At 42.7% G+C, this 27866-nt stretch overlaps 1 protein-coding gene across 1 annotated transcript; it reads left to right on the top strand.

Moving 5' to 3' along the window:
- Positions 1-3338: 3338 nt before the first annotated feature.
- Positions 3339-25089, top strand: LOC139466812 (di-N-acetylchitobiase-like). Its single transcript, XM_071248509.1, has 9 exons — positions 3339-3639; positions 6015-6156; positions 8971-9185; positions 9985-10162; positions 12162-12259; positions 13327-13509; positions 14840-14933; positions 18740-18883; positions 20487-25089. Exons 1-9 carry the CDS (start codon positions 3490-3492, stop codon positions 20651-20653), a joined length of 1371 nt encoding a protein of 456 aa, XP_071104610.1. The 5' UTR covers positions 3339-3489; the 3' UTR covers positions 20654-25089.
- The last annotated feature ends 2777 nt before the right edge of the window (positions 25090-27866 follow it).

The raw sequence follows: 27866 nt of genomic DNA, 5'->3' as shown, positions 1-27866 counted from the left end.
GCAAGTCTAGATTACTACAGTATCTGGTGAAAATGAAGAAAGTCTCTGGGCTCCTTTTTATTATATTTTGTAACTATAATTTAACAACTGTTTTTTTTAATATAAAATACGTTCATTTCAGAGACTAGATGTTAGTCTAATCGTTGGGGTTCATTTGCGTGTATATCACCATTTCATGATATTTCTAGAAAGGAGAGTTAACTCTACTTTTCAATGATATTGTAATATACGTGAATAGCTTCAATATTGCCTAGTAGGCGTAAATATAAAATAGCTCAGTAACTGCTCAGTAACATTCATATGATATTAATAATATTCAAGTATGTGTACATGTCCTTTGTGTGTGTGTGTCGTGGATACATAAGCGGGAAGTCCCTACGGTGAATGGTCCAATTGTTCCATACGTAAAACTATCCGGCAATAGCAATCACCTGTACCAAAGTTCTACGCTTATGCTTCTTACAATTTTGAATATATATATATATATATAGTAAAAGCTGTAACTAAAATAACACGATATTGGAATTTATTATTCTCATAAAGTCATAATTTCAGCTGCAATTTCTTCCGACTATTGCATCAAAATATTTTGAAGTTGTATCATTGGGTAATTTTTAACTGAATCACCGGTAGATGCGGGGGGGGGGGGGGGGGGGGACGTGTATGTGTATTTTGTTTTGGTTCAGCCAAGATGGCGGACGTTTCCGAGGGTAAACGTATATAACGAACAACGGATATAACGAACTGATTTCTCCGGTCCTTTAGAGTTCTTTATATCTTTGTTCTAGTGTATACAGAACAACAAATGTACTATGACCTGGGTTTATTTGTATCCAACCATGCAGCAAGTGTGCATCAGGTCCTAACACATCTGTTTTGTCATGTATCACACGTCATACATCAGGTTTGTTGAATCGCATCATTAAAGACGCATCAAGAAAAGGCAGCATATATCTTCATATATATATTTCTTAAGGACAAAACCTCCCAGTTTTATGAATAAACACAGACATGACAAAACCATGGATAGCAGCCGGACATTTCCTCTAAGCCATGGGCGGTCATGTGGCCTCAATATCTTCATTAGCTACATCACGTGGGTCAATGTGATTATTCAATAAACAAAGATCTAGGCATACAGAGGCTGCGGTTCCTTCATCGAACACACGATCACAGCTGCTGACTTTCTAGTCTTCGTTGGAATAATGCAGTTATTAGCCTTATTAACGAACTAGCACCTTTTTTTGCTGACGGGCTTCGTTAAGACTTGTTATCTTGTCGTCTCTTGCCTACCCCTAGGTCTATAGTCTTTGATTATCTGAATATTGTATCATTTTGCTTTGTTAAATAAATACCATACATTTTCATTCTAAACAATTCCAAACAGGTTTAGGATACATAATTAGGCATCAAACGCGTATACATTATGGCACAAGGATTAAATACTTTTTACAACGTCGTTACCAATTAGACATCTTATAGGGAGAGGAAGTGCCCACTACTAACACAAAGATGGAGAATATATTAGATTACTAATTATCAGCAGAGCTAGTGATAAGGCCCGGTTCATGAATTAAATTCATAGTCTTGAATTACTACACGATACACTTTCAGAAAAGCAGCGTTATAACGAGGTTATACAGGTATTCACCGTAACTGATATCCAAATACTGACTGGCACGGCCTCGACATACTTTTCGCGTTATTCACGTCGTGCTGCACGGTCAAGTATTTAATCCACATGGAGAAGTACAAATGATCAAACGCAGGCTTCTCAGCTCATGACGTGTGTAGTGAACGTGTAATATGTACTTCAGAATGACCCTGCAACTCTTCCATCGGCGTGTGTCAGCATGCTATCAAGGAACATGAGTGAGTGAGTTGGGTTTAACGCAACATCATTCCAGTTAGATCACGGCGTGTCAGCTCAATGTGGGAGGTCAGCCCGAAAGTGATGCAGGTCTAAGACGTTTACCACTTCGGTGAAACCCACGAGCACGGGTATGGTGCTGACAAACCTAGAAACATCATCGGGTCGAACCGGGATTCGAACCCACAATCCTAGGTTTCTGGCGTTCCCAAGGGACGCAACTCTGCACAGCGAATCGCGGCGCCTCCGACGACTGGGCCACCCGTGCCCCCGAGGTCAGCCCGAAGTGATGCAGGTGTCAGACGTTTACCACTTCAGTGAAACCCATGAGCCCGGGTATGGTGCTGACAAACCTAGAAATATAATCGGGGCGAACTGGGATTCGGACCCACAATCCTAGGTTTCTGGTGTGTCCAAGAGACACAGAGAGAGTCTTGTTATCAATAAGGGCCAGAAGCCATTTGTTTTACACAAGGAAATCTTTATGAAATGTCAGATCATCACGCATGTGACTACGTGCACCCAACAACAGATTTACTGAATATTATTAAGAAGTTAAAATGGCAAAAAATCAACACAACAGACTTATTACGCTAGGAATAGAAGACAAAAAATGGAATGATATACACTTACTTACGTTTACCTATTATTTTCACTGGTTGATAAAATTAAACATAAATAAGTCTGGAATTCGTTATCATACTAAAGGAAAAGAGTAGATTTTCTACTCAATTTGTAAAATAACTGAAAATATTAAGGCGTTTTGTAAATACTCTTGTTGAAAAATTCAGCCGTTTTACGCACTGACTGACCTTTTACATTGGTTTGACATGGCTGTAACATATACCTACATGTGTTTTCATCTTAATTTTTCAGTTGTTGTAAATGCCAGATCTACACTCGTATGTTGTATCCCCTCAACAACATCCCCCAACAACACCCACCGCAAGCTGTAACGCCACCAACTACACATGTATTAACAGCCTCGAAACCAACGGCCGATGTGATGTGTTTTGTCTTGCTGCAAGCCCCTCGAGGTCCGGTCCTAGCTACCTGTGCACTCGTCTACATGTCCCGGGAAATCAATGGTCACCTTGTTTGGATTCACAGGGGATATCAACACGCGTCACTTCTGCTTGCTTGTTCCAGGACTGTATCATTTTTTTAAAAGAAACATGTAAAAATAAAGTAACAACCTATATATGATATAACATGTCAATAAATGTATTCAGGATTATAAATTTATCATAAAAATGTGGTATAAATTCGCTGCTGCTTTGTTATATGTTCAATATCTATGTATTTGACTACTTTAAGATTTAATGAAGAAATTAAAGCGTTCATTCTCAGAAATACAAGATGTGATTTCCGCGCGCCACAATTCTGAAATATTCTCTAAGTCGTCATTCTGTTGGTCGTTGCGCAGTTGCGGTGTAGAACCTGTTGCTGGGGAACTAGTATACGCACACACGTAATGGCGGCTGACATGCCTCTGGACATCGAGAACAGGCCTGTCGTTTGAAGTGATTGCCGAGATCCACTGCGAACCCCGTGGTACATTCACCATCAAATTTTTCCATATTTACTCTTTTCATCACTGTCGTTGACACAGAGTGAATATGGCGTTGACCTCAGTGCACACCTGCGCTTACCTGTTGGTGATTGCTATGTCGGCTCTCTCCGTCTCGTCTGCAGGCGAGGTGGTATGTCCGTGCAAGACGAAGGATGGGTGTGTTCGACCGAACAGAATGAAGTCCACGGATAAAGAGGTACTGGTCGCATCATTTCGGTTCTGCAGTTCAGTCATAGTTATAGGGGTGTCTGATTGTTGTACATTCGTAAAACAAAACGCGGAAGTGAAGTCGCCTCTAGACTTGCTTCAGCTGTTATAACAATATACTACACTCTAAAGCGATTAAATATGGATAAGTCATAACGAAACCACGTACTCTGTCATATTTTTTTCTTTCATGTCAGTAATATCTAATTTTGTTGATCATGTTGATGTTTAGTCAACCTATTTATCTGGGTTTTATTTATCGGTATTCATCTCTAAGAACGTTGTGAGATATAACATGGTTGTCGTCATTTTGATTCATGTTTCCATGAGCTCAATATGAGTATATGTAGATTATAATTCTAGAATTCTGTCCTAAAATGTTACTCTATATGATGATGAACTGGACACAGGGATGACCACATTCCAGTGATGAGAATGTGGCTAGAGTTACCTGCCCTTGTTTGATACAACCTCCTTCACTTGTACATCAGGTGCACTTGGGGCTAAAAAATATTGATGGAAAGATATTGAATATATTTTAAACAAATAATACTTTTCAGCCCACAAAATAATCAATGAATAAAGTGAAAGTTATGCATTTTGTTCCCACCCCCTTGTTAAATATGCTGTCATGCTGACTCACAGTGATGACAAAACCATCTTGTTATTGCTCATCCTGCCCCGCCTACATGTTGATGTTGATGTTGTCAATGCAGATTTTGTTGATGCCGTCCTTCGCATCATCATCCATAAGACTTTCACAAACTGTTTCTACTTCCTCTAGAACGTGTCAAGGCGGTCAGGTAGTAAAGTGGTTAAAGCGTTCACTCGTCACGCCGAAGACTGGGGTTTGATTTCTGACATGGGTACGATGTGTGAAGCCCATTTATGGTTTTCATTTATGGCTGACTAAGGCCATATTGTTTAAAATAATGCCAAGATTCAACATGTGGAGGATTGAGATATTTCCAGTTCAGTTGTGATATATGACTCATGTTTAAAATTCTGCATGGTTTGATAATATTCTCAAATTAGGAACCACAACAGGACTAAAAATAACTAGATTTATTTGGCCGAATAAGGTAAAAGATGCAGACAAGGTACAATATTTGGCACATAAAGTTACACAGTAAGAAAGTGTATACTTGAACAACTAAAAAACCCAAGCATTAAATTAAACAAGCAAGTAACCAAAAACTGTATGGCACAAGTGATATTTGATAAGATATTAAGCGAGAATGAAACCTACTCATATAGAAAAAAACGTTTAAATAATAGTGTGCCTGTAAGTAGGTGTGGAGGCCTGGTAAAGACGAGGCATGAAATGTAATACAAATGATGGAATTGGACACTTACTTAACACGCAGAGATTTGAAGTTTACGTCTGAAGGTGAGAATTAAAAGTTGTGTAACCCAAATTGCGTACCAGGTCAAATATTGAATAGTGAGGCACATGCAAATTAGCTAAGTTATAAAATTTAAGGGAAAATATTAAGTTAAGTTGTTATCTGCCGCAAGGGTTGATGGGAAATTTAGGCCTTGCCAGCCTAAGACGATAATAGAAAAAACAGGCATTGTGGGTAGAAACTTGACCTGGAAAAGAACTAGCAGACAGAAAACTTACTAACATATAGTCTCTGAAATGAACATATCGTACAGAAAAAACAGGTGTTCAGTTATCTTAATAAAAATATAATAAAAAGGGAGCCCAGTGATTCTCTTCATTTTCAGATACTGCAGTAATCTAGACTTGCCAAACATTATAGACTTGCATGGGCTGTAGTTGATATATTTGTATCAGGGTCTGTAAGACAGACTAGCAGAAAACTGTATAAACTAAGCTATAACCCGGGTGTATGGAAAAACCTTGCAGGCAAAAACAAAAATGCCTTGCATGGACATGCATACAAACAGAGACTATATACAACTTCAAAACAACTGCTGTTGGGGATCTCAGTTAATCATTTCCAAACTTTTAAAATATCCCAATTTTGGACAACATAATGACTTTCTAAATTTGCCTGCCAGGAGCACTCAATTATGAAGCAACCCGTGAAGATCCAGGGTAGAATAGGTCCTCAGCAACCCATACTTGCCATAAAAGGCGACGATGCTTGTCGTAAGAGGCAACTAACAGGATCGGGTGGTCAGCCTCGCTGACTTGATTTATGCATGTCATCGTATCCCAGTTGTGTGGATTGATGCACATGTCAATCATTGGATTGTCTGGTCTAGACTCGATTATTTACAGACAGCCATCATATGGCTGGAATATTTCTCATTCTGAGTGCGGCGTTAAACAACAAACAAACAAACAAACAGTTAAGAAGCCTAGCTACATCCCTGGCTGTTTCCTGTTCACAGGTATTTATTGTGACAAATGGTACGGCAGACTTCAGGAGTTGGGAATGGGATTCCTTGACTTCCGTCATCGCCACGGAGACCAACCTCAACACAGACGTCATGTGCTTTGCTCACCAGATGCACAAGAAATACGGCTTCATGGGTAACTAGTGCAGGCACTGCTCCTGGTTGTCAGCATCTTCCTGAGGCAAAGGGAGATAACTGACTCTAAAAGTCCAGTTTCCACCCTTGCCGAACTAGGCTGGAGTTTCTGGGCTCGATCATAGCGCCACCAGTATTTATTATGAATGGACCAATCAGATTCCATCTCTCGTACCACTTGCATTTGCTTCAGACAAAAATGGTGGCGTCATGTCAAGACGATTTGATCAATTATCAAGATCTATATTGTGATAAAACGGATCTTACAGCACCAAGTGCATCAACTCTCGTGAGCACCTTGATTAAAAACAATAAAAGATTTGGTAAATATCTGTTGACAACGACCGAAATCTGCAAGACGGATTACGAACTGGATTTCGAATCTGTTGTGTGATTTTGATTGGACTATGCATAGACTCGTTAGTTGAGCCAAAATGTAACTCCATAATACCAGCCTAGTTCGGCAGGGTGGAAACTGGACTTTTATAATCAGCTAACTCTCTTGCCTCAGGAAGATGTGGTGTTGGGAGACCGGGAGATATTCTCCTAGTTTTCATTTATGTTCATGAAGTAAAGCCTTTGCAAACATTTTAGAAGATCTGTGATGTGTTTCTTGATATGATTGTTTGGAGTTGAATTATCTTTTTTATAATAACCCATAACATTGCAGAGTCTTTCTGCTATGGCTTAGTGTGGTTGTCTGGTTGACGTGGCATAGTGTGGTTGTCTGGTGAGGTGGCTAAGTGTAGTTGTTGGGTGAGATTGCTAAGTGTGGTTGTCGGGTGAGATGGCTAAGTGTGGTTGTCAGGTGATGTGGCTTAGTGTGGTTGTTGGGTGAAGTGGCTAAGTGTGGTTGTCAGGTGAGATGGCTAAGTGTGGTTGTCTGGTGAAGTGGCTAAGTGTGGTCGTCGGGTGAGATGGCTAAGTGTGGTTGTCAGGTGATGTGGCTTAGTGTGGTTGTTGGGTGAAGTGGCTAAGTGTGGTTGTCAGGTGAGATGGCTAAGTGTGGTTGTCTGGTGAAGTGGCTAAGTGTGGTCGTCGGGTGAGATGGCTAAGTGTGGTTGTCAGGTGATGTAGCTTAGTGTGGTTGTTGGGTGAAGTGGCTAAGTGTGGTTGTCGGGTGAGATGGCTAAGTGTGGTTGTCAGGTGATGTGGCTTAGTGTGGTTGTTGGGTGAAGTGGCTAAGTGTGGTTTTCAGGTGAGATGGCTAAGTGTGGTTGTCAGGTGAAGTGGCTAAGTGTGGTTGTTGGGTGAAGTGGCTAAGTGTGGTTTTCAGATGAGATGGCTAAGTGTGGTTGTCGGGTGAGATGGCTAAGTGTGGTTGTCTGGTGAAGTGGCTAAGTGTGGTTGTCAGGTGAGATGGCTAAGTGTGGTTGCCAGGTGAGATGGCTAAGTGTGGTTGTTGGGTGAGATGGCTAAGTGTGGTTGTCAGGTGAGATGGCTAAGTGTGGTTGTCAGGTGAGATGGCTACGTGTGGTTGTCAGGTGAGATGGCTAAGTGTGGTTGTCTGGTTAAGTGGCTAAGTGTGGTTGTCAGGTGAGATGGCTACGTGTGGTTGACAGGTGAGATGGCTAAGTGTGGTTGTCTGGTGAAGTGGCTAAGTGTGGTTGTCAGGTGAGATGGCTAAGTGTTGTTGTCTGGTGAAGTGGCTAAGTGTGGTTGTCAGGTGAGATGTCTAAGTGTGGTTTTCAGGTGAAATGGCTAAGTGTGGTTTTCAGGTGATGTAGCTTAGTGTGGTTGTCGGGTGAGATGGCTAAGTGTGGTTGTCAGGTGATGTGGCTTAGTGTGGTTGTTGGGTGAAGTGGCTAAGTGTGGTTTTCAGGTGAGATGGCTAAGTGTGGTTGTCAGGTGAAGTGGCTAAGTGTGGTTGTTGGGTGAAGTGGCTAAGTGTGGTTTTCAGGTGAGATGGCTAAGTGTGGTTGTCGGGTGAGATGGCTAAGTGTGGTTGTCTGGTGAAGTGGCTAAGTGTGGTTGTCAGGTGAGATGGCTAAGTGTGGTTGTCAGGTGAGATGGCTAAGTGTGGTTGTTGGGTGAGATGGCTAAGTGTGGCTGTCAGGTGAGATGGCTAAGTGTGGTTGTCAGGTGAGATGGCTAAGTGTGGTTGTCTGGTGAAGTGGCTAAGTGTGGTTGTCAGGTGAGATGGCTAAGTGTGGTTGACAGGTGAGATGGCTAAGTGTGGTTGTCTGGTGAAGTGGCTAAGTGTGGTTGTCAGGTGAGATGGCTAAGTGTGGTTGTCGGGTGAGTCGGGTAAGTGTGGTTGTCTGGTGAAGTGGCTAAGTGTGGTTGTAGGGTGAGTCAGGTAAGTGTGGTTGTCTGGTGAAGTGGCTAAGTGTGGTTGTCGGGTGAGTTGGGTAAGTGTGGTTGTCTGGTGAAGTGGCTAAGTGTGGTTGTCAGGTGAGATGGCTAAGTGTGGTTGTCGGGTGAGTCGGCTAGGTGTGGTTGTCGGATGAGATGGCTTAGTGTGGTTGTCGGGTGAGAAGGCTAAGTGTGGTTGTCGGGTGAGTCGGCTAAGTGTGGTTGTCAGATGAGATGGCTAAGTGTGGTTGTCGGGTGAGATGGCTAAGTGTGGTTGTCAGGTGAGATGGCTAAGTGTGGTCATCTGGTGAAGTGGCTAAGTGTGGTTGTCGGATGAGATGGCTAAGTGTGGTTGTCAGATGAGATGGCTAAGTGTGGTTATCGGGTGAGATTGAAGGTAGGAGTGGATGCATATGGTTGATTGTTGCAACAGATTGTGGAGGCTGCAGTTTGGCTGTTCCTGGCTTGTACAGCTAAATGAGTGCATGAGGACCCTGTCTCACTGACGGTTGTGTTTCAGTCCAACTGGACTACAAGGCTGCCAACTCCAACTCCACCACGTGGGTCGACAACATTGTCAGCCGCAGGAAATCCTCACACGCAGATTTTGTCTCAGTCAAGCTCATGAACGTCCTCAAAACTAAAGATGCTTCCATAGTGCAGAAAGTGAGCAAAATCCTCCTTAAGCTCAAGTCAGCGCTAACTCCAAAGATACATTATGGACATCCTATTCAGGTGGGTACACTGTCTGTCTAGGAGTGAGTGAGTGAGTGAGTTGGGTTTAACGCCGCTTTTAACAGTATTCCAGTTATATCACGGCGTGTCAGCTTAATGTGGGAGGAAAGCCAGAAGTGATGCAGGTCCCACTTTGGTGAAACCCACGAGCACAGGTATGTTGCTGACAAACCTAGAAACATAATCGGGGCGAACCGGGATTCGAACCCACAATCATAGGTTTCTGGCGTGCCCAAGGGACGCAACTCTGCACAGCGAATCGCAGTGCCTTAGACGACTGGGCCACCGGTGCCCCCTGTCTGTCTAGGAACCTACCTAACTACGTGATGATCAGCAGTTCAGGTACAATGAGTTAGACGAATATAACTCGCATCATGAATATAGGGTAACGAATACGAATATTTATTCACAATTACAATAACAAGTCAGCAGTTGATGTATTATTTATTATCTTCAGTGAAACAATAACATAAATTATTTGACATAGTTTGTTAATTATTTATTTATTATACATTCTATATACTGCACTTATCCAGGTACTAGTCAAATTAAATATATAAGAGTGTTGTCTTTGAAGAAAGCTTATCATATTTTTAGGGATAGTTAAAGGGACAAGGTATATAAATGCACATAACTCCATATCAAAAACTATTTAATTCTAGTGAGCTAGAAAAATGAATTCAGTTCATGAATGGATATGGTTCGATTCATCGGATACGCGAGTGAATCATAACAACCTTGGTGTTCAGGTGTGTTGATCTGAACTGAATTTTCATTATTGTTAATATTGTCGTTGCAGATGGTGTGTGTGGTGCCTTGGAAGCCGGCTTGCTATGATGGTGACTGCACCATCACTCAGGACACCCTGTATCACGCCTGTGACTGGATCATGATTGACCCCAGCAGCTTTGAGTACCAGCATGAAGGAAGCGGGTGTCAGGCTAGGGCCGCTGTGCCTTTCACCATGATCAGTCTGGGTGAGTGCAGGTGCTTGTTAGAAGCAGGGAGGGCTGTGTGAAGCTGGAGCCACTGTCTTCACCATGATCAGTCTGGGTGAGTGCAGGTGCTTGTTAGAAGCAGGGAGGGCTGTGTGAAGCTGGAGCCACTGTCTTCACCATGATCAGTCTGGGTGAGTGCAGGTGCTTGTTAGAGGCTGGGAGGGCTGTGTGAAGCTGGAGCCACTGTCTTCACCATGATCAGTCTGGGTGAGTGCAGGTGCTTGTTAGAAGCAGGGAGGGCTGTGTGAAGCTGGAGCGACTGTCTTCACCATGATCAGTCTGGGTGAGTGCAGGTGCTTGTTAGAAGCAGGGAGGGCTGTGTGAAGCTGGAGCGACTGTCTTCACCATGATCAGTCTGGGTGAGTGCAGGTGCTTGTTAGAGGCAGGGAGGGCTGTGTGAAGCTGGAGCCACTGTCTTCACCATGATCAGTCTGGGTGAGTGTAGGTGCTTGTTAGAGGCTGGGAGGGCTGTGTGAAGCTGGAGCCACTGTCTCCACCATGATCAGTCTGGGTGAGTGCAGGTGCTTGTTAGAGGCTGGGAGGGCTGTGTGAAGCTGGAGCCACTTTCTCCACCATTATCAGTCTGGGTGAGTGCAGGTGCTTGTTAGAGGCTGGGAGGGCTGTGTGAAGCTGGAGCCACTGTCTTCACCATGATCAGTCTGGGTGAGTGCAGGTGCTTGTTAGAAGCAGGAAGGGCTGTGTGAAGCTGGAGCCACTGTCTCCACCATGATCAGTCTGGGTGAGTGCAGGTGCTTGTTAGAGGCTGGGAGGGCTGTGTGAAGCTGGAGCCACTGTCTTCACCATGATCAGTCTGGGTGAGTGCAGGTGCTTGTTAGAAGCAGGGAGGGCTGTGTGAAGCTGGAGCGACTGTCTTCACCATGATCAGTCTGGGTGAGTGCAGGTGCTTGTTAGAGGCTGGGAGGGCTGTGTGAAGCTGGAGCCACTGTCTTCACCATGATCAGTCTGGGTGAGTGCAGGTGCTTGTAAGAAGCAGGGAGGGCTGTGTGAAGCTGGAGCGACTGTCTTCACCATGATCAGTCTGGGTGAGTGCAGGTGCTTGTTAGAGGCAGGGAGGGCTGTGTAAAACTGGAGCCACTGTCTTCACCATGATCAGTCTGGGTGAGTGCAGGTGCTTGTTAGAGGCTGGGAGGGCTGTGTGAAGCTGGAGCCACTGTCTTCACCATGATCAGTCTGGGTGAGTGCAGGTGCTTGTAAGAAGCAGGGAGGGCTGTGTGAAGCTGGAGCGACTGTCTTCACCATGATCAGTCTGGGTGAGTGCAGGTGCTTGTTAGAGGCAGGGAGGGCTGTGTAAAACTGGAGCCACTGTCTTCACCATGATCAGTCTGGGTGAGTGCAGGTGCTTGTTAGAGGCTGGGAGGGCTGTGTGAAGCTGGAGCCACTGTCTTCACCATGATCAGTCTGGGTGAGTGCAGGTGCTTGTAAGAAGCAGGGAGGGCTGTGTGAAGCTGGAGCGACTGTCTTCACCATGATCAGTCTGGGTGAGTGCAGGTGCTTGTTAGAGGCAGGGAGGGCTGTGTAAAACTGGAGCCACTGTCTTCACCATGATCAGTCTGGGTGAGTGCAGGTGCTTGTTAGAGGCTGGGAGGGCTGTGTGAAGCTGGAGTCACTGTCTTCACCATGATCAGTCTGAGTGAGTGCAGGTGCTTGTTAGAGGCAGGGAGGGCTGTGTGAAGCTGGAGCCACTGTCTTCACCATGATCAGTCTGGGTGAGTGCAGGTGCTTGTTAGAGGCAGGGAGGGCTGTGTAAAACTGGAGCCACTGTCTTCACCATGATCAGTCTGGGTGAGTGCAGGTGCTTGTTAGAGGCAGGGAGGGCTGTGTGAAGCTGGAGCCACCATCTCCACATGGTGACAACGAAATGTCTAGGTGAAGGGGGGTCTATGGCCCATTAGTTACAGTTCTCCGCACATTCATACTTTGTTGTCTTGCCTCCCATTTGGTGTTTCTGCTTGACCAGGTGTGGATGAATATGCATCCTTCGGCATCAACGAGGAGCGGGTGATCCTGGGCATCCCCTGGTATGGCTACAAGTACAACTGTGAACACTTCACATTTGTGAGTAGACCCACAGTTGTTGTAATACTAGCATGTCCTGTCATCCATTGGTGTATGTGTTGCTGGCTCAGACTTGCATGACTAGATGATGACATCCTTAGATGATGACTGATGATGACACGACGATGACTGATGATGACACGACGATGACTGATGATGAACGGATGATGACTGACGATGACTGATGGTGGCACGATGATGATTGGATCATGATTATCGGATGATGACTGATGATGACACGGTGATGAACGGATGATGACTGATGAAGACTAACGATGACTTGATGTTGACATACTAATGACTGATGATGACTGATAACTGGATGATGATATGACGATGACTGATGATGACCCGACATTTACTGATGATGACACATTGTTGACTGATGATGATACGACGGTTACTGATGATGACAGATGATGACACGATGGTGACTGATGGTGATACGACAATTATTGATGATGACATGATGACGATGACTGATGATGACATCATGATGATAAGATGATGACTGATGATAATACGGCGATGATTACTGACGACATGACGATTACTGATGATGATGGATGATAACTGATGATGCCTTGGAGATGACTGGATGATAACTGATGATGACTGGATGATGCGACCCATGAAGATTCAGGATAGAGAAAGGTTTTCAGCAACCCATGCCTTCCGTAAGAGGCGACTGTGCTTGTCCTATATGGCGACTAACAGGGTTGGGAAGTCAGGCTCGCTGACTTTGTAATGCATGTCATCATTTCCCGATTGCATGGATCGATGCTCATGATGTCAATCACTGGATTGTCTGGCCTAGACTCGATTATTTACTACTATAGGAATATTGCTGAGTGTCGTGTTAAACGACAAACTAACATCAACTAGATGATGAGGATGAGAAGACTTGTCTACATAAGTAAGTGATGATATATCTCAATGATAACCGGACTAGCCTGCACCATGAAATGACAACATAACCAGATGACAGCCTGGCCAGACTGTTCTTCTCTGTAACCCAAACTCACTCACTCACTCACTCACTCACTCACTCACTCATTTGTTGCCAGCGTATGGGTTTAAGTAAGTGCACCCTGAAGGAAGTCAAGAGCGAGGGGTCCAACACGAGTCACTGCGACGTTGCTGGGTCCCGAGAAATGATATCAGTTGGAGAACTCCTGGACAAGCATCAGGACCAACTGACCAAAAGCTACTGGAACAGGGCCTACAAGGCTCCCATGTTTGACCATTGTGTAAGTACACCCATGGACGCCCATGTTTGACCATTGTGTAAGTACACCCACGGACTCCCATGTTTGACCATTGTGTAAGTTCACCATGGACGCCCATGTTTGACCATTGTGTAAGTTCACCATGGACGCCCATGTTTGACCATTGTGTAAGTACACCCTTGGATGGCCATGTTTGACCATTGTGTTAGTACATCCATGGACGCCCATGTTTGACCATTGTGTAAGTACACCCATGGACGCCCATGTTTGACCATTGTGTAAGTACACCCATGGACGCCCATGTTTGACCATTGTGTAAGTTCACCATGGACGCCCATGTTTGACCATTGTGTAAGTACACCCTTGGATGGCCATGTTTGACCATCGTGTTAGTACACCCATGGACGCCCATGTTTGACCATTGTGTAAGTACACCCATGGACACCCATGGACGCCCATGTTTGACCATTGTGTAAGTTCACCATGGACGCCCATGTTTAACCATTGTGTAAGTACACCCATGGACGCCCATGTTTGACCATTGTGTAAGTACACCCTTGGACGCCCATGTTTGACCATTGTGTCAGTACACCCATGGACGCCCATGTTTGACCATTGTGTAAGTTCACCATGAACGCCCATGTTTGACCATTGTGTAAGTACACCCTTGGATGGCCATGTTTGACCATCGTGTTAGTACACCCATGGACGCCCATGTTTGACCATTGTGTAAGTACACCCATGGACGCCCATGTTTGACCATTGTGTAAGTACACCCTTGGACGCCCATGTTTGACCATTGTGTAAGTACACATGTCGTGTGTGTAATGTACAACGTGATGTCTTGTGTGTGTAATGTACAACGTGGTTTATCGTGTGTGTAATGTACCACGTGATGTCTCGTGTGTGTAATGTACAACCTGATGTCTCGTGTGTGTAATGTACAACGTGATGTCTTGTGTGTGTAATGTACAACGTGATGTCTGGTGTGTGTAATGTACAACGTGGTTTATCGTATGTGTAATGTACAACGTGGTTTATCGTGTGTGTAATGTACAACGTGGTTTATCGTGTGTGTAATGTACAACGTGGTTTATCGTGTGTGTAATGTACAACGTGGTTTATCGTGTGTGTAATGTACAACGCGGTTTATCGTGTGTGTAATGTACAACGTGGTTTATCGTGTGTGTAATGTACAACGTGGTTTATCGTGTGTGTAATGTACAACGCGGTTTATCGTGTGTGTAATGTACAACGCGGTTTATCGTGTGTGTAATGTACAACGCGGTTTATCGTGTCTGTAATGTACTACGTGGTTTATCGTGTCTGTATCTGTAGTTGTGTGTTTCAGATGTCTAACATGTCCAACTGTCACCAGTACTGGTACGAGAACGTCCACAGTCTCCGGCTCAAGTATCAGTATGCCCATGATTTTGGCCTCAAAGGTAAACATACAGTTTGTTCACATACTCCTGTAGTCTTTAGTCTGTAACACATACACCTGTAGTCTTTAGTCTGTCACACATACACCTAGTCTTTAGTCTGTAACACATACACCTGAAGTCTTCAGTCTGTAACACATACACCTGTAGTCTTCAGTCTATAACACATACACCTGCAGTCTTCAGTCTGTAACACATACACCTATAGTCTTTAGTCTGTCACAAATACACCTATAGTCTTTAGTCTGTAACACATACACCTGTAGTCTTTAGTCTGTTCAGATACACCTACAGTCTTAAGTCTGTAACACATACACCTGTAGTCTTCAGACTGTAACACATACACCTGTAGTCTTCAGTCTGTAACACATACACCTATAGTCTTTACTCTGTAACACATACACCTATAGTCTTTAGTCTGTAACACATACACCTGTCGTGTTTAGTCTGTAACACATCCACCTGTCGTCTTCAGTCTGTAACACATACACCTGTAGTCTTTAGTCTGTAACACATACACCTATAGTCTTTACTCTGTAACACATACACCTGTAGTCTTTAGTCTGTAACACATACACCTGTAGTCTTCAGTCTGTAACACATACACCTATAGTCTTTAGTCTGTAACACATACACCTGTAGTCTTCAGTCTGTAACACATACACCTATAGTCTTTAGACTGTAACACATACACCTGTAGTCTTCAGTCTGTAACACATACACCTATAGTCTTTAGTCTGTAACACATACACCTGTAGTCTTCAGTCTGTAACACATACACCTATAGTCTTTAGACTGTAACACATACACCTATAGTCTTTAGTCTGTAACACATACACCTGTAGTCTTCAGTCTATAACACATACACCTATAGTCTTTAGTCTGTAACACATACACCTGTAGTCTTTAGTCTGTAACACATACACCTATAGTCTTTACTCTGTAACACATACACCTATAGTCTTTAGACTGTAACACATACACCTGTAATCTTCAGTCTGTAACACATACACCTATAGTCTTTAGTCTGTAACACATACACCTGTAGTCTTCAGTCTGTAACACATACACCTATAGTCTTTAGACTGTAACACATACACCTATAGTCTTTAGTCTGTAACACATACACCTGTAGTCTTCAGTCTATAACACATACACCTATAGTCTTTAGTCTGTAACACATACACCTATAGTCTTTAGTCTGTAACACATACACCTATAGTCTTTAGTCTGTAACACATACACCTGTAGTCTTTAGTCTGTAACACATCCACCTGTAGTCTTTAGTCTGTCACACATACACCTATAGTCTTTAGTCTGTAACACATACACCTATAGTCTTTAGTCTGTAACACATACACCTATAGTCTTCAGTCTGTAACACATCCACCTGCAGTCTTCATTCTGTAACACATACACCTGTAGTCTTTAGTCTGTCACACATACACCTATAGTCTTTAGTCTGTAACACATACACCTGTAGTCTTTAGTCTGTAACACATCCACCTGTAGTCTTTAGTCTGTTCAGGTACACCTATAGTCTTTAGTCTGTAACACATACACCTGTAGTCTTTAGTCTGTAACACATACACCTATAGTCTTCAGTCTGTAACACATCCACCTGTAGTCTTTAGTCTGTAACACATCCACCTGCAGTCTTCAGTCTGTAACACATACACCTATAGTATTCAGTCTGTCACACATACACCTATACTCTTTAGTCTGTCACACATACACCTATAGTCTTTAGTCTGTAACACATACACCTGTAGTCTATAGTCTGTAACACATACACCTATAGTCTTTAGTCTGTAACACATACACCTATAGTCTTTAGTCTGTCACACATACACCTGTAGTCTTCAGTCTGTAACACATACACCTGTAGTCTTTAATCTGTAACACATACACCTCTAGTCTTTAGTCTGTAACACATACACCTGTAGTCTTTAGTCTGTAACACATACACCTGTAGTCTTCAGTCTGTAACACATACACCTGTAGTCTTCAGTTTATAACACATACACCTGCAGTTTTCAGTCTGTAACACATACACCTATAGTCTTTAGTCTGTTCAGATATACCTGTACTCTTTAGTCTGTCCAGATACACCTGTAGTCTTCAGTCTGTTCAGATACACCTATAGTCTTCAGTCTATAACACATACACCTGTAGTCTTCAATCTGTTCAGATACACCTGTAGGCTTTAGTCTCTTCAGATACACCTGTAGTCTTTAGACTGTTCAGATACACCTGTAGAATTTAGTCTGTAACACATACACCTGTAGTCTTCAGTCTGTTCAGATACACCTGTAGACTTTAGTCTCTTCAGATACACCTGTAGTCTTTAGACTGTTCAGATACACCTGTAGAATTTAGTCTGTAACACATACACCTGTAGTCTTCAGTCTGTTCAGATACACCTGTAGACTTTAGTCTGTTCAGATACACCTGTAGTCTTTAGACTGTTCAGATACACCTGTAGGCTTTAGTCTGTTCAGATACACCTATAGTCTTTAGACTGTTCAGATACACTTGTAGACTTTAGTCTGTCCAGATACACCTGTAGTCTTCAATCTGTTCAGATACACCTGTAGTCTTCAGTCTATTCAGATACACCTGTAGTCTTTAGACTGTTCAGATACACCTTTAGACTTTAGACTGTTCAGATACACCTATAGTCTTCAGTCTGTTCAGATACACCTGTAGTCTTTAGACTGTTCAGATACACCTGTAGACTTTAGTCTGTTCAGATACACCTGTAGTCTTTAGACTGTTCAGATACACCTATAGTCTTCAGTCTATAACACATACACCTGTAGTCTTCAGTCTGTTCAGATACACCTGTAGGCTTTAGTCTCTTCAGATACACCTGTAGTCTTTAGACTGTTCAGATACACCTGTAGACTTTAGTCTGTAAGACCTATGCCTGTAGTCTTCAGTCTGTTCAGATACACCTGTAGTCTTTAGTATGTTCAGATACACCTATAGTCTTCAGTCTATATTACATACACCTGTAGACTTTAGTCTGTCCAGATACACCTGTAGTCTTCAGTCTGTTCAGATACACCTGTAGGCTTTAGTCTGTCCAGATACATCTGTAGACTTTAGTCTGTAAGACCTACGCCTGTAGGGTTTAGTCTGTTCAGATACACCTATAGTCTTTAGTCTGTTCAGATACACCTATAGTCTTTAGACTGTTCAGATACACCTGTAGGCTTTAGTCTGTTCAGATACACCTATAGTCTTTAATCTGTTCAGATACACCTATAGTCTTTAGACTGTTCAGATATACCTGTAGTCTTTAGTCTGTCCAGATACACCTGTAGTCTTCAGTCTGTTCAGATACACCTATAGTCTTCAGTCTATAACACATACACCTATAGTCTTCAGTCTATAACACATACACCTGTAGACTTTAGTCTGTCCAGATACACCTGTAGTCTTCAGTCTGTTCAGATACACCTATAGTCTTTAGACTGTTCAGATACACCTGTAGACTTTAGTCTGTTCAGATACACCTGTAGTCTTCAGTCTGTTCAGATACACCTGTAGGCTTTAGTCTGTTCAGATACACCTATAGTCTTCAGACTGTTCAGATACACCTGTAGGCTTTAATCTGTTCAGATACACCTGTAGTCTTCAGACTGTTCAGATACACCTGTAGTCTTCAGACTGTTCAGATACACCTATAGTCTTTAGACTGTAAGACCTACACCTATAGTCTTTAGACTGTAAGACCTACACCTGTAGTCTTCAGACTGTTTGCATACACCATTTATCAGGTCACACAAACTCATGTGTTTCAGGGATTGCTATTTACTTCGCTGAAGATCTGTCCAAGTCCAACACGCCGGCCAACAAGGGCTTCACGGGGGGCATGTGGGACTGGGTCCTCCACGGCATCCTGCAGAAAACAGTAAAACAACCCCAGCCAGTCAAGTACCATGCTGGTAGGTGTAGCTTGAGTTTAATACCATGCTGGTAGGTGTACCTTGTGTCTAATACCATGCTGGTAGGTGTACCTTGTGTCTAAAACCATGCTGGTAGGTGTAGCTTTAGTATAATACCATGCTGGTAGGTGTAGCTTGAGTATAATACCATGCTGGTAGGTGTAGCTTGAGTTTAATACCATGCTGGTAAGTGTAGCTTGAGTTTAATACCATGTTGGTAGGTGTAGCTTGTGTCTAATACCATGCTGGTAGGTGTAGCTTGTGTTTAATACCATGCTGGTAGGTGTAGCTTGAGTTTAATACCATGTTGGTAGGTGTAGCTTGTGTCTAATACCATGCTGGTAGGTGTAGCTTGTGTCTAATACCATGTTGGTAGGTGTAGCTTGTGTCTAATACCATGCTGGTAAGTGTAGCTTGTGTCTAATACCATGCTGGTAGGTGTAGCTTGAGTTTAATACCATGTTGGTAGGTGTAGCTTGTGTCTAATACCATGCTGGAAGGTGTAGTGGTGTAGCTTGAGTTTAATACCATGTTGGTAGGTGTAGCTTGAGTCTAATACCATGCTGGTAGGTGTAGCTTGAGTTTAATACCATGTTGGTAGGTGTAGCTTGTGTCTAATACCATGTTGGTAGGTGTAGCTTGTGTCTAATACCATGCTGGTAGGTGTAGCTTGTGTCTAATACCATGCTGGTAGGTGTAGCTTGAGTTTAATACCATGTTGGTAGGTGTAGCTTGTGTCTAATACCATGTTGGTAGGTGTAGCTTGTGTCTAATACCATGCTGGTAAGTGTAGCTTGTGTCTAATACCATGCTGGTAAGTGTAGCTTGTGTCTAATACCATGCTGGTAGGTGTAGCTTGTGTCTAATACCATGCTGGTAAGTGTAGCTTGTGTCTAATACCATGTTGGTAGGTGTAGCTTGTGTCTAATACCATGCTGGTAGGTGTAGCTTGTGTCTAATACCATGCTGGTAGGTGTAGCTTGTGTCTAATACCATGCTGGTAAGTGTAGCTTGTGTCTAATACCATGCTGGTAAGTGTAGCTTGTGTCTCATACCATGCTGGTAGGTGTAGCTTGTGTCTAATACCATGCTGGTAGGTGTAGCTTGTGTCTAATACCATGCTGGTAAGTGTAGCTTGTGTCTAATACCATGCTGGTAGGTGTAGCTTGTGTCTAATACCATGCTGGTAGGTGTAGCTTGTGTCTAATACCATGCTGGTAGGTGTAGCTTGTGTCTAATACCATGCTGGTAAGTGTAGCTTGTGTCTAATACCATGCTGGTAGGTGTAGCTTGTGTCTAATACCATGCTGGTAGGTGTAGCTTGTGTCTAATACCATGCTGGTAAGTGTAGCTTGTGTCTAATACCATGCTGGTAAGTGTAGCTTGTGTCTAATACCATGCTGGTAAGTGTAGCTTGTGTCTAATACCATGCTGGTAAGTGTAGCTTGTGTCTAATACCATGCTGGTAAGTGTAGCTTGTGTCTAATACCATGCTGGTAAGTGTAGCATGAATATAATACCAGGAAGTGTAGCATGAATATAATACCATACTAGTGTACCCCCAGCTGTGCACCCCATCTGTAAGTTCCGTTTGATGTTTCAGATGTGGTGGCTGGGGCAGCCATCGGCTGTCTGTTGCTTGGACTGGTTCTGGGAGTCCTGTTCACCTGCCTGGGACTGCGACATCGCGTCAAGAAGAAGCCGAGTGCTCCCTTCAAGCGAGACAGACAGGTGGAGTATCACGACGAGGATGATGACTTGAACTTGTGATCACATTTGGCAGCAGTCAGCAATTCTCCATCAAGAAATTAAAGAAAACTAAATTCAAGTAATGTCAGCTGAGATTGTAGGAAAGAGGCATTGTGTGTATACAGATCATTTAATGGTTACTTTGATTTCAAAGTTTACTGGGTTGTGAGCATGACCAACTTCTGTCAGACCTGAACATAATGTATAGACAGGAGCAGTCTTGATTTAGTCAAAATCTCTAGGGATATTCTTTTGTTCCGTGTTGAAGTGGATTTTGTTATTGGAACTGTTTTTTGTTCAATGCCTTATAAATGAAAATATTTTTTAACACAGGTTTCATTACTGTACAGCCCACTGGACCTTGGTCAACGGCTGTTGTAGACTGTCCCAAGTACTTGGGCTCACGTCCGGTATCTTTTAGCCTTGATGTGTACAAGTATTTATTTTATTATATTGATCAGTTGAAAAAAAATTTAATTTTCTATGGAAATATTAAGACTCATCATGCAAGCTTTAAGACATAATATTGTATTGAGTTATTATTGGAATTGATAGGGTGAAGTTAATATAAAATCAATATTAGTTTGTCTGAGTTGCACAGATTTTCCTGAATCGGTTAATGAGCTTAGAGTTTGATCATTTTCTGGGTGTGTATTATCTTGGTTACTGTTGTTATGGCAGCTCTTGCTTCAAAGTGTGGAAGCAGTGGCATTGTCGTGGTAACTGATTCTATGGCTTAAAAGTGTGGAGTGTAGAAGCTGTGGCATTGTGTTGTCATGGTTACTGCTGCTATGACAGCTCCTGCTTGAAAGTCTGGAGTGTGGGAGCTGTGGTATTGTCATGGTAACTGTTGCTATGGCTTGAAAGTGTGGAGTGCAGGAGTTGTAGCATTGTGTTGTCATGGTTACTGTTGCTGTGGCAGCTCCTGCTTAAAGGTTTGGAGTAGAAAAGCTGTGGCATTGTGTTGTCATGGTTACTGTTGCTATGACAGCTCCTGCTTGAAAGTGTGGAGTGCAGGGGCTGTGGTTACTGCTGCTAGAGGGTGTGATTTGAACATTCCCTTCCCTACATTCTTCATATAGTATAAGACAAGAAGTTGTGATTTGACCATTCCACTCAGTACATTCTCCATCTAGTGAACCATGGGCCAACTGTCATTGTCTCTGCAGAGTTGTCTCCCTTAGGAGTGCCAGACACCAATGACCATGTTTGAATCCCAGATCCGCCCTGGTTATGGTTCAAGGATTGTTTGTGTTCGTGGGTTTTACCCAGAGTCTAATACCTGTATCAGGTTTCCACTCACTCACTCACTCACTCACTCACTAAAGTAAAACATGCTACTCCATTAGTCTGGTGAGATGGTAAGTTACCCACTCGGGGAACCTGGTCCTGACAGCTTGGGGGCACGGGTGGCCCAGTCGTCTAAGGTGCTGTGATTCGCTATGCTATGATTATGGGTTTGAATCACGGTTCGCCCCTATCATGTTTCTAGGTTTGTCAGCACCATACCCGTGCTTGTGGGTTTCACCGAAGTGGTAAACGTCTGAGACCTGCATCACTTCGGGCTTTCCTCCCACATTAAGCTGACACGCCGTGATATGACTGTAATACTGTTAAAAGCGGCATTTAACCCAACTCACTCACTCCTGACAGCCACTCTCATCTGTGTGTGTCAGTAAATAGCTGTCGGTACTTTCACCATGAGAAGAGCATCATCTGTGTGTGTCAGTAAATAGCTGTCGGTACTTTCACCATGAGACGAGCATCATCTGTGTGTGTCAGTAAATAGCTGTCGGTACTTTCACCATGAGACGAGCATCATCTGTGTGTGTCAGTAAATAGCTGTCGGTACTTTCACCATGAGACGAGCATTATCTGTGTGTGTCAGTAAATAGCTGTCGGTACTTTCACCATGAGACGAGCATTATCTGTGTGTGTCAGTAAATAGCTGTCGGTACTTTCACCATGAGAAGAGCATCATCTGTGTGTGTCAGTAAATAGCTGTCGGTACTTTCACCATGAGACGAGCATTATCTGTGTGTGTCAGTAAATAGCTGTCGGTACTTTCACCATGAGACGAGCATTATCTGTGTGTGTCAGTAAATAGCTGTCGGTACTTTCACCATGAGACGAGTATCATCTGTGTGTGTCAGTAAATAGCTGTCGGTACTTTCACCATGAGACGTGTATCATTCGGTTCTTTCAGTGATGGAAGTGTGTATCTTACTCAGATAATTCATCATGCCAGATATTTCCTATTATGTCTTGTGTTTGAATCTAGAGGTACGGAAATATAGCACCTTGCTTCTCAGACTCAAGCAGGGAAATGCAAATTATTTTGTTCCCGCAAATTTGCCCATTTTTCAAACAAAACAAAAACAGGATGCAAACTCATGTGTGTGCATTCTTACATTGATGCCTTATGTTCTGTGATGGTCTGCTGATCTCAGGAATCTGGTAACCATGGATACCCCGAGATATAGCTGTTGGAGGAGATGTACACTATATGTTTATGAAGCCCTGTTGGAATCAACATGTAATTTGCAGTGTTCTGATTGCCTGGATTCACATGAGGCCCGCAGGAAGTGGAGTATATTGTGTGTGGCACTATTTGTTGTTAGTCAACACGGGCTGAACATGTTGCTAGCCAGCTACAAGAATGAGTCCCAGATCTAGAGTTATCCCCCTTGTTGCATTCCGTGTTGTGGGAGCTGTGTTGTGGGAGCTGTGTTGTGTTGTTGTTCAAGATGATGGAACAACTGTTTTGCAGATGTTTGTGTCCTTACACAACATTCCAATATGTATGTCGATCATCATTCCAGAACATATTTTGTATACAAACGTTGAACAGTTTAGCCGGGAGGGGCAACCAATGGCAATATGTATTTTAGTGATCTTATATTCATATAGCATTTGCTCATTCACTGAACCAGTGAGATTTGATTCTGTTGGTTTGTAATACTGCATCTTTTTTTACTTGGATTGTTTAATTGTGTGTGTTTTACCTGGATCTCCGGCTGGTAGCTACCTTGAGTAGAGCTCTCCCTATCTACCTGGTGTAGAGCTCTCCCTATCTACCTGGTGTAGAGCTCTCCCTATCTACCTGGTTCGGAGCTCTCCCTATCTACCTGGTGTAGAGCTCTCCCTATCCACCTGGTGTAGAGCTCTCCCTATCTACCTGGTGTAGAGCTCTCCCTATCTACCTGGTGTAGAGCTGTCCCTATCCACCTGGTGTAGAGCTCTCCCTATCTACCTGGTGTAGAGCTCTCCCTATCTACCTGGTGTAGAGCTCTCCTATCTACCTGGTATAGAGCTCTCCCTATCTACCTGGTGTAGAGCTCTCCTATGTACCTGGTGTAGAGCTCTCCCTATCTACCTGGTGCATTTGTCTTGTATATTTGTACATCATGTCAGCATTCTAGGTGCAGAGGCCTATCCAAGCAAACTACTGGCTATGTTCAAGGCTATTATTGCTGTTCCAGCTGAACTGTTTGAGAATATATGAACCATTGACAATTGTACTATGTGAATATAGTCTGCACTGTTTAGTGATCATAGTCTTGGGACTACAAGAGCTATAACGAAAAAGGTAATAATTACAAAGCAGGTATTCTCATGTGGCGACAGCGGATGAGTTGACATTTTGTATTTCCATATTGTCTGAATGCTTCTCGTATCAAACATGTTGTGTATGGTGGGTTGACAGCACTCCCGTAATCAACAGTAGAAATATGGTGTTATCTGTTTGCCAAAGTTTGTATTAAATGATACTGGTTCTTACTACTTAAACGAGTACTTTCAAGTACTAACTCTAGATCAGTGATGAGGTGACTGGGAGAACGTCATGTGGAAATGTATGTTTATATTGTCGTGTGACATGTCGTGTGACGTGTAGTTTACAGAGAGCAGATATATGTGAAGAACATCCAGTGAAGTCCTGGTCATCTGGATAGTATTTCATAGGCTCTGTATTATCGCGGTATCAGTTAATCTTGTAATCCACAACCCCTGTCAACTGTTTACTTATGCAAATCTAAGCCGATAATTCATCGCGTGATTGAATACAGGACTCGTTGCAGTATGTCACGACTACTCATGAGTATACGCGTAAACTTTCTTGTGAGAGTTTCTGGAATGTTTTTGAAGTGAAATTACCCCTACCTCCATTCGAAATTTGTTAGAAAGAACCCATTATTTTACGTGATGTCCTTTGACGCAAACTAGGCTGTATGTGGCATACATACTGATTATGCATAATCCACACGTATCACACCACAAACTAGTGATACTGCGATAATACAGACTTCCCCACCCTTGAGTCGCTAATGACAGGTACTTTGTTTACCGAACTCTGTTAAGAAAATCAGCACCAATCAGTCCCAATTGATCTTTCATAAAAGTTGAACAACAAAAAAGAAACATTGACCTATGACATATTTAATAGGTTAGTAAGTGATTGCCATCCATTATAAATTAATTACCGTAATAAGGTTTAAAAAAATGAAAAGAATTGGTTCACAGGCAATGACTTTTGAAAATATAGTGCATGCGGGCAGTGGTTTTTTGAGTTTTGGGGTTTTTTTTGCTTGTTCAAACTAGTAGGTGCCCAAAGATACAGTTGTGTACCATCAACCTGGGAAATGGCCTCCCTACATAAACAAGCATACAAACTCCTATTGCCGCCATGACCATAACACACGATGTGCAGTAAAGCAGTGCACGTGTAAGGGAAGTAACTGGGTGTTATATTGGATAGCATTGTTTTTAAGTATTAGGATTTTTTAATAATATGAAATAAAACAAAACATGCAGCAGACTTTATGATGATGCGGGCAGTGCCTGAGAACCAAGACTATTATTTTTTTAGCCTAATATGGTGTAGCATGCTACTGTCCCCTGTGACATGGCAGCCCGGAGGAACAAATCTCCAGGGGAATCTTCAGAAGTCTGGCATGGGGTTCCCTTGGAATAACATGGGAGACTTCTGGATCATAGAGATCACGACTAGCGTGTCACTGAAAATACAAACACAGGCTCTCTCTCTCCAACTCACGCACGCACACGTGCAGGTTAGCCTCTATTTGTACATGTACAATGGCAGCTTAGATTGTTTTTGCTTGACCTGCAATAATTTTGAAACTATTGAAATTAGATATTTTTGCAGTTAGGTGTTTTTTAGTTTGTTGTAGTGTATTGTTCCCATTGTGTTAGCTGCTTTCTCTCAGTGTTGCACAGCAGCAGATTTCATGTGAAAGGGAGATGGAAATTTTCAGATGAAAGGCTTAGAAGAAAATAGAGAAATTTGTCTTTTGTAACAAAACAAGAAATTATTCATCTTCAGTGACCTGCAAGTGTTGCTGACAAAAATGAACGTGTCAGCCTTTTCAATTTGCTCTATGAGATAAAGTTCTGTTTATTATCTCCCGCCACGAAGTGGAAGGGGAATATAGGAATGGGTGCTGTCCGTCCGTCCGTCACATTTCGTTTCCGGAGCAGATCTTGAAAACCGTACCATATTTCTTCACCAAACTTGGCACATGGATAGATCTAGTGGTGAACTGGTGCCTTTTGATAGTTTTCGGATTTTTAAAAAAAATATTTTTCGAGTTTCCATGGCAACGACTTTGATTTAGACTGAAAATAGCGGTAGTCCTCGTTCCCGGAGCAGATCTTGAAAACCGTACCATATTTCTTCACCATATTTTGCACATTGATGGGTCTAATGGTGAACTGGTGCCTTTTGATAGTTTGGGATTTTTTTTTAAAGTTATTTTTCGAGTATCCATGGCAACGACTTTGATCTAGACTGAAAATGGCGGTAGTCCTCCTTTCCGGAGCAGATCTTGAAAAACGTACTATATTTCTTTACTAAAAGGCCCAGTGAACATAGTGCAGAGGAGCTTATGCATTGCACACACCCGACATGTCATATAGGCGGGGGATGTGAGTATTTCATGCTTGTTATGCATTGATATTGATATTGATGCATTGATCGTTAATGATATTACACTGAAAAACCACCGTCTTCTTCACTTGTGCAAAATATCATTTTTATATATTTTCAAATAATATAGTATTTCATCACTGAGTACATAACATTTTTAGCTTTGTCATGAACTTAGTGTCCTTGGTTTCGGTCAGATTCTGACAATCACATCTTCGTGACATGCTTTGTAGAACGCAGTGCAACGTTGTCATATTTTGTCACACGTATGCAAGTAGGGTGCCCATATTAGGCCACTGTTTGAGATCGTCACATTAAACAGAGTTTGTTTTGACAAGGTTTCACTGTGTAAGAGTTAGTGCAAATTTTTACTACGGCTTCTGTTGTACTTGACCTTCTTTTTTCTTCAAGTTTGCGATCACTTCAAAAGATGAAATAGTTTTGGTTTATATTTTATCACCATACAGCTAATATTTTTGCATTAGTTTGTGAGTTGCTGATTTATATTTGTATAAGAATAGAAGTAATTGTAAGCCTGTAACATGAAGTGATGTCTGAACAACCACCCTGTACAAATAGTTGTGCTGTTTGTCCTTTATGCAATTCACTGGAAATAAACAATGGATTTTTATACGTTTCATGAGTTGTTTAATAACTAATGTTCTTCATCCTCTGTTGTAATGACGTCCTGAAGTCTACAGATGTAATGAAGTCCTGAAGTCTCCAGATGTAATGACGTCCTGAAGTCTACAGATGTAATGACGTCCTGAAGTCTACAGATGTAATGACGTCCTGAAGTCTACAGATGTAATGACGTACTCAAGTCTCCAGATGTAATGACGTCCTCAAGTCTCCAGATGTAATGACGTCCTCAAGTCTCCAGATGTAATGACGTCCTGAAGTATCCAGATGTAATGACGTCCTAAAGTCTACAGATGTAATGATGTCCTGAAGTCTACAGATGTAATGACGTCCTGAAGTCTACAGATGTAATGACGTACTGAAGTCTACAGATGCTTTGTTTTTTGTTTAACGCCACACTCAGCAATATTTCAGCTATATGACGGCGGTCTGTAAATAATCGAGTCTGGACCAGACAATCCAGTGATTGACATCATGAACATTAGATAACATGCATCAACCAAGTCAGCGAGCCTGACCAACCGATCCTGTGAGTCGTCTCTTACGACAAGCATTATCCCTTTTTATGGCAAGCTTGGGTTGCTGAAGTCCTATTCTACCCCGGATCTTCACGGGTATGTAGTGATGCAGCCTACAGCTGTAGTGATG

This window comes from Haliotis cracherodii, unplaced genomic scaffold (genome assembly GCF_022045235.1).
Source record: "Haliotis cracherodii isolate W230 unplaced genomic scaffold, xgHalCrac1.p SCAF_19, whole genome shotgun sequence".
NCBI lineage: Eukaryota > Metazoa > Mollusca > Gastropoda > Lepetellida > Haliotidae > Haliotis > Haliotis cracherodii.
This window is presented reverse-complemented; position numbering and strand designations above follow the sequence as displayed.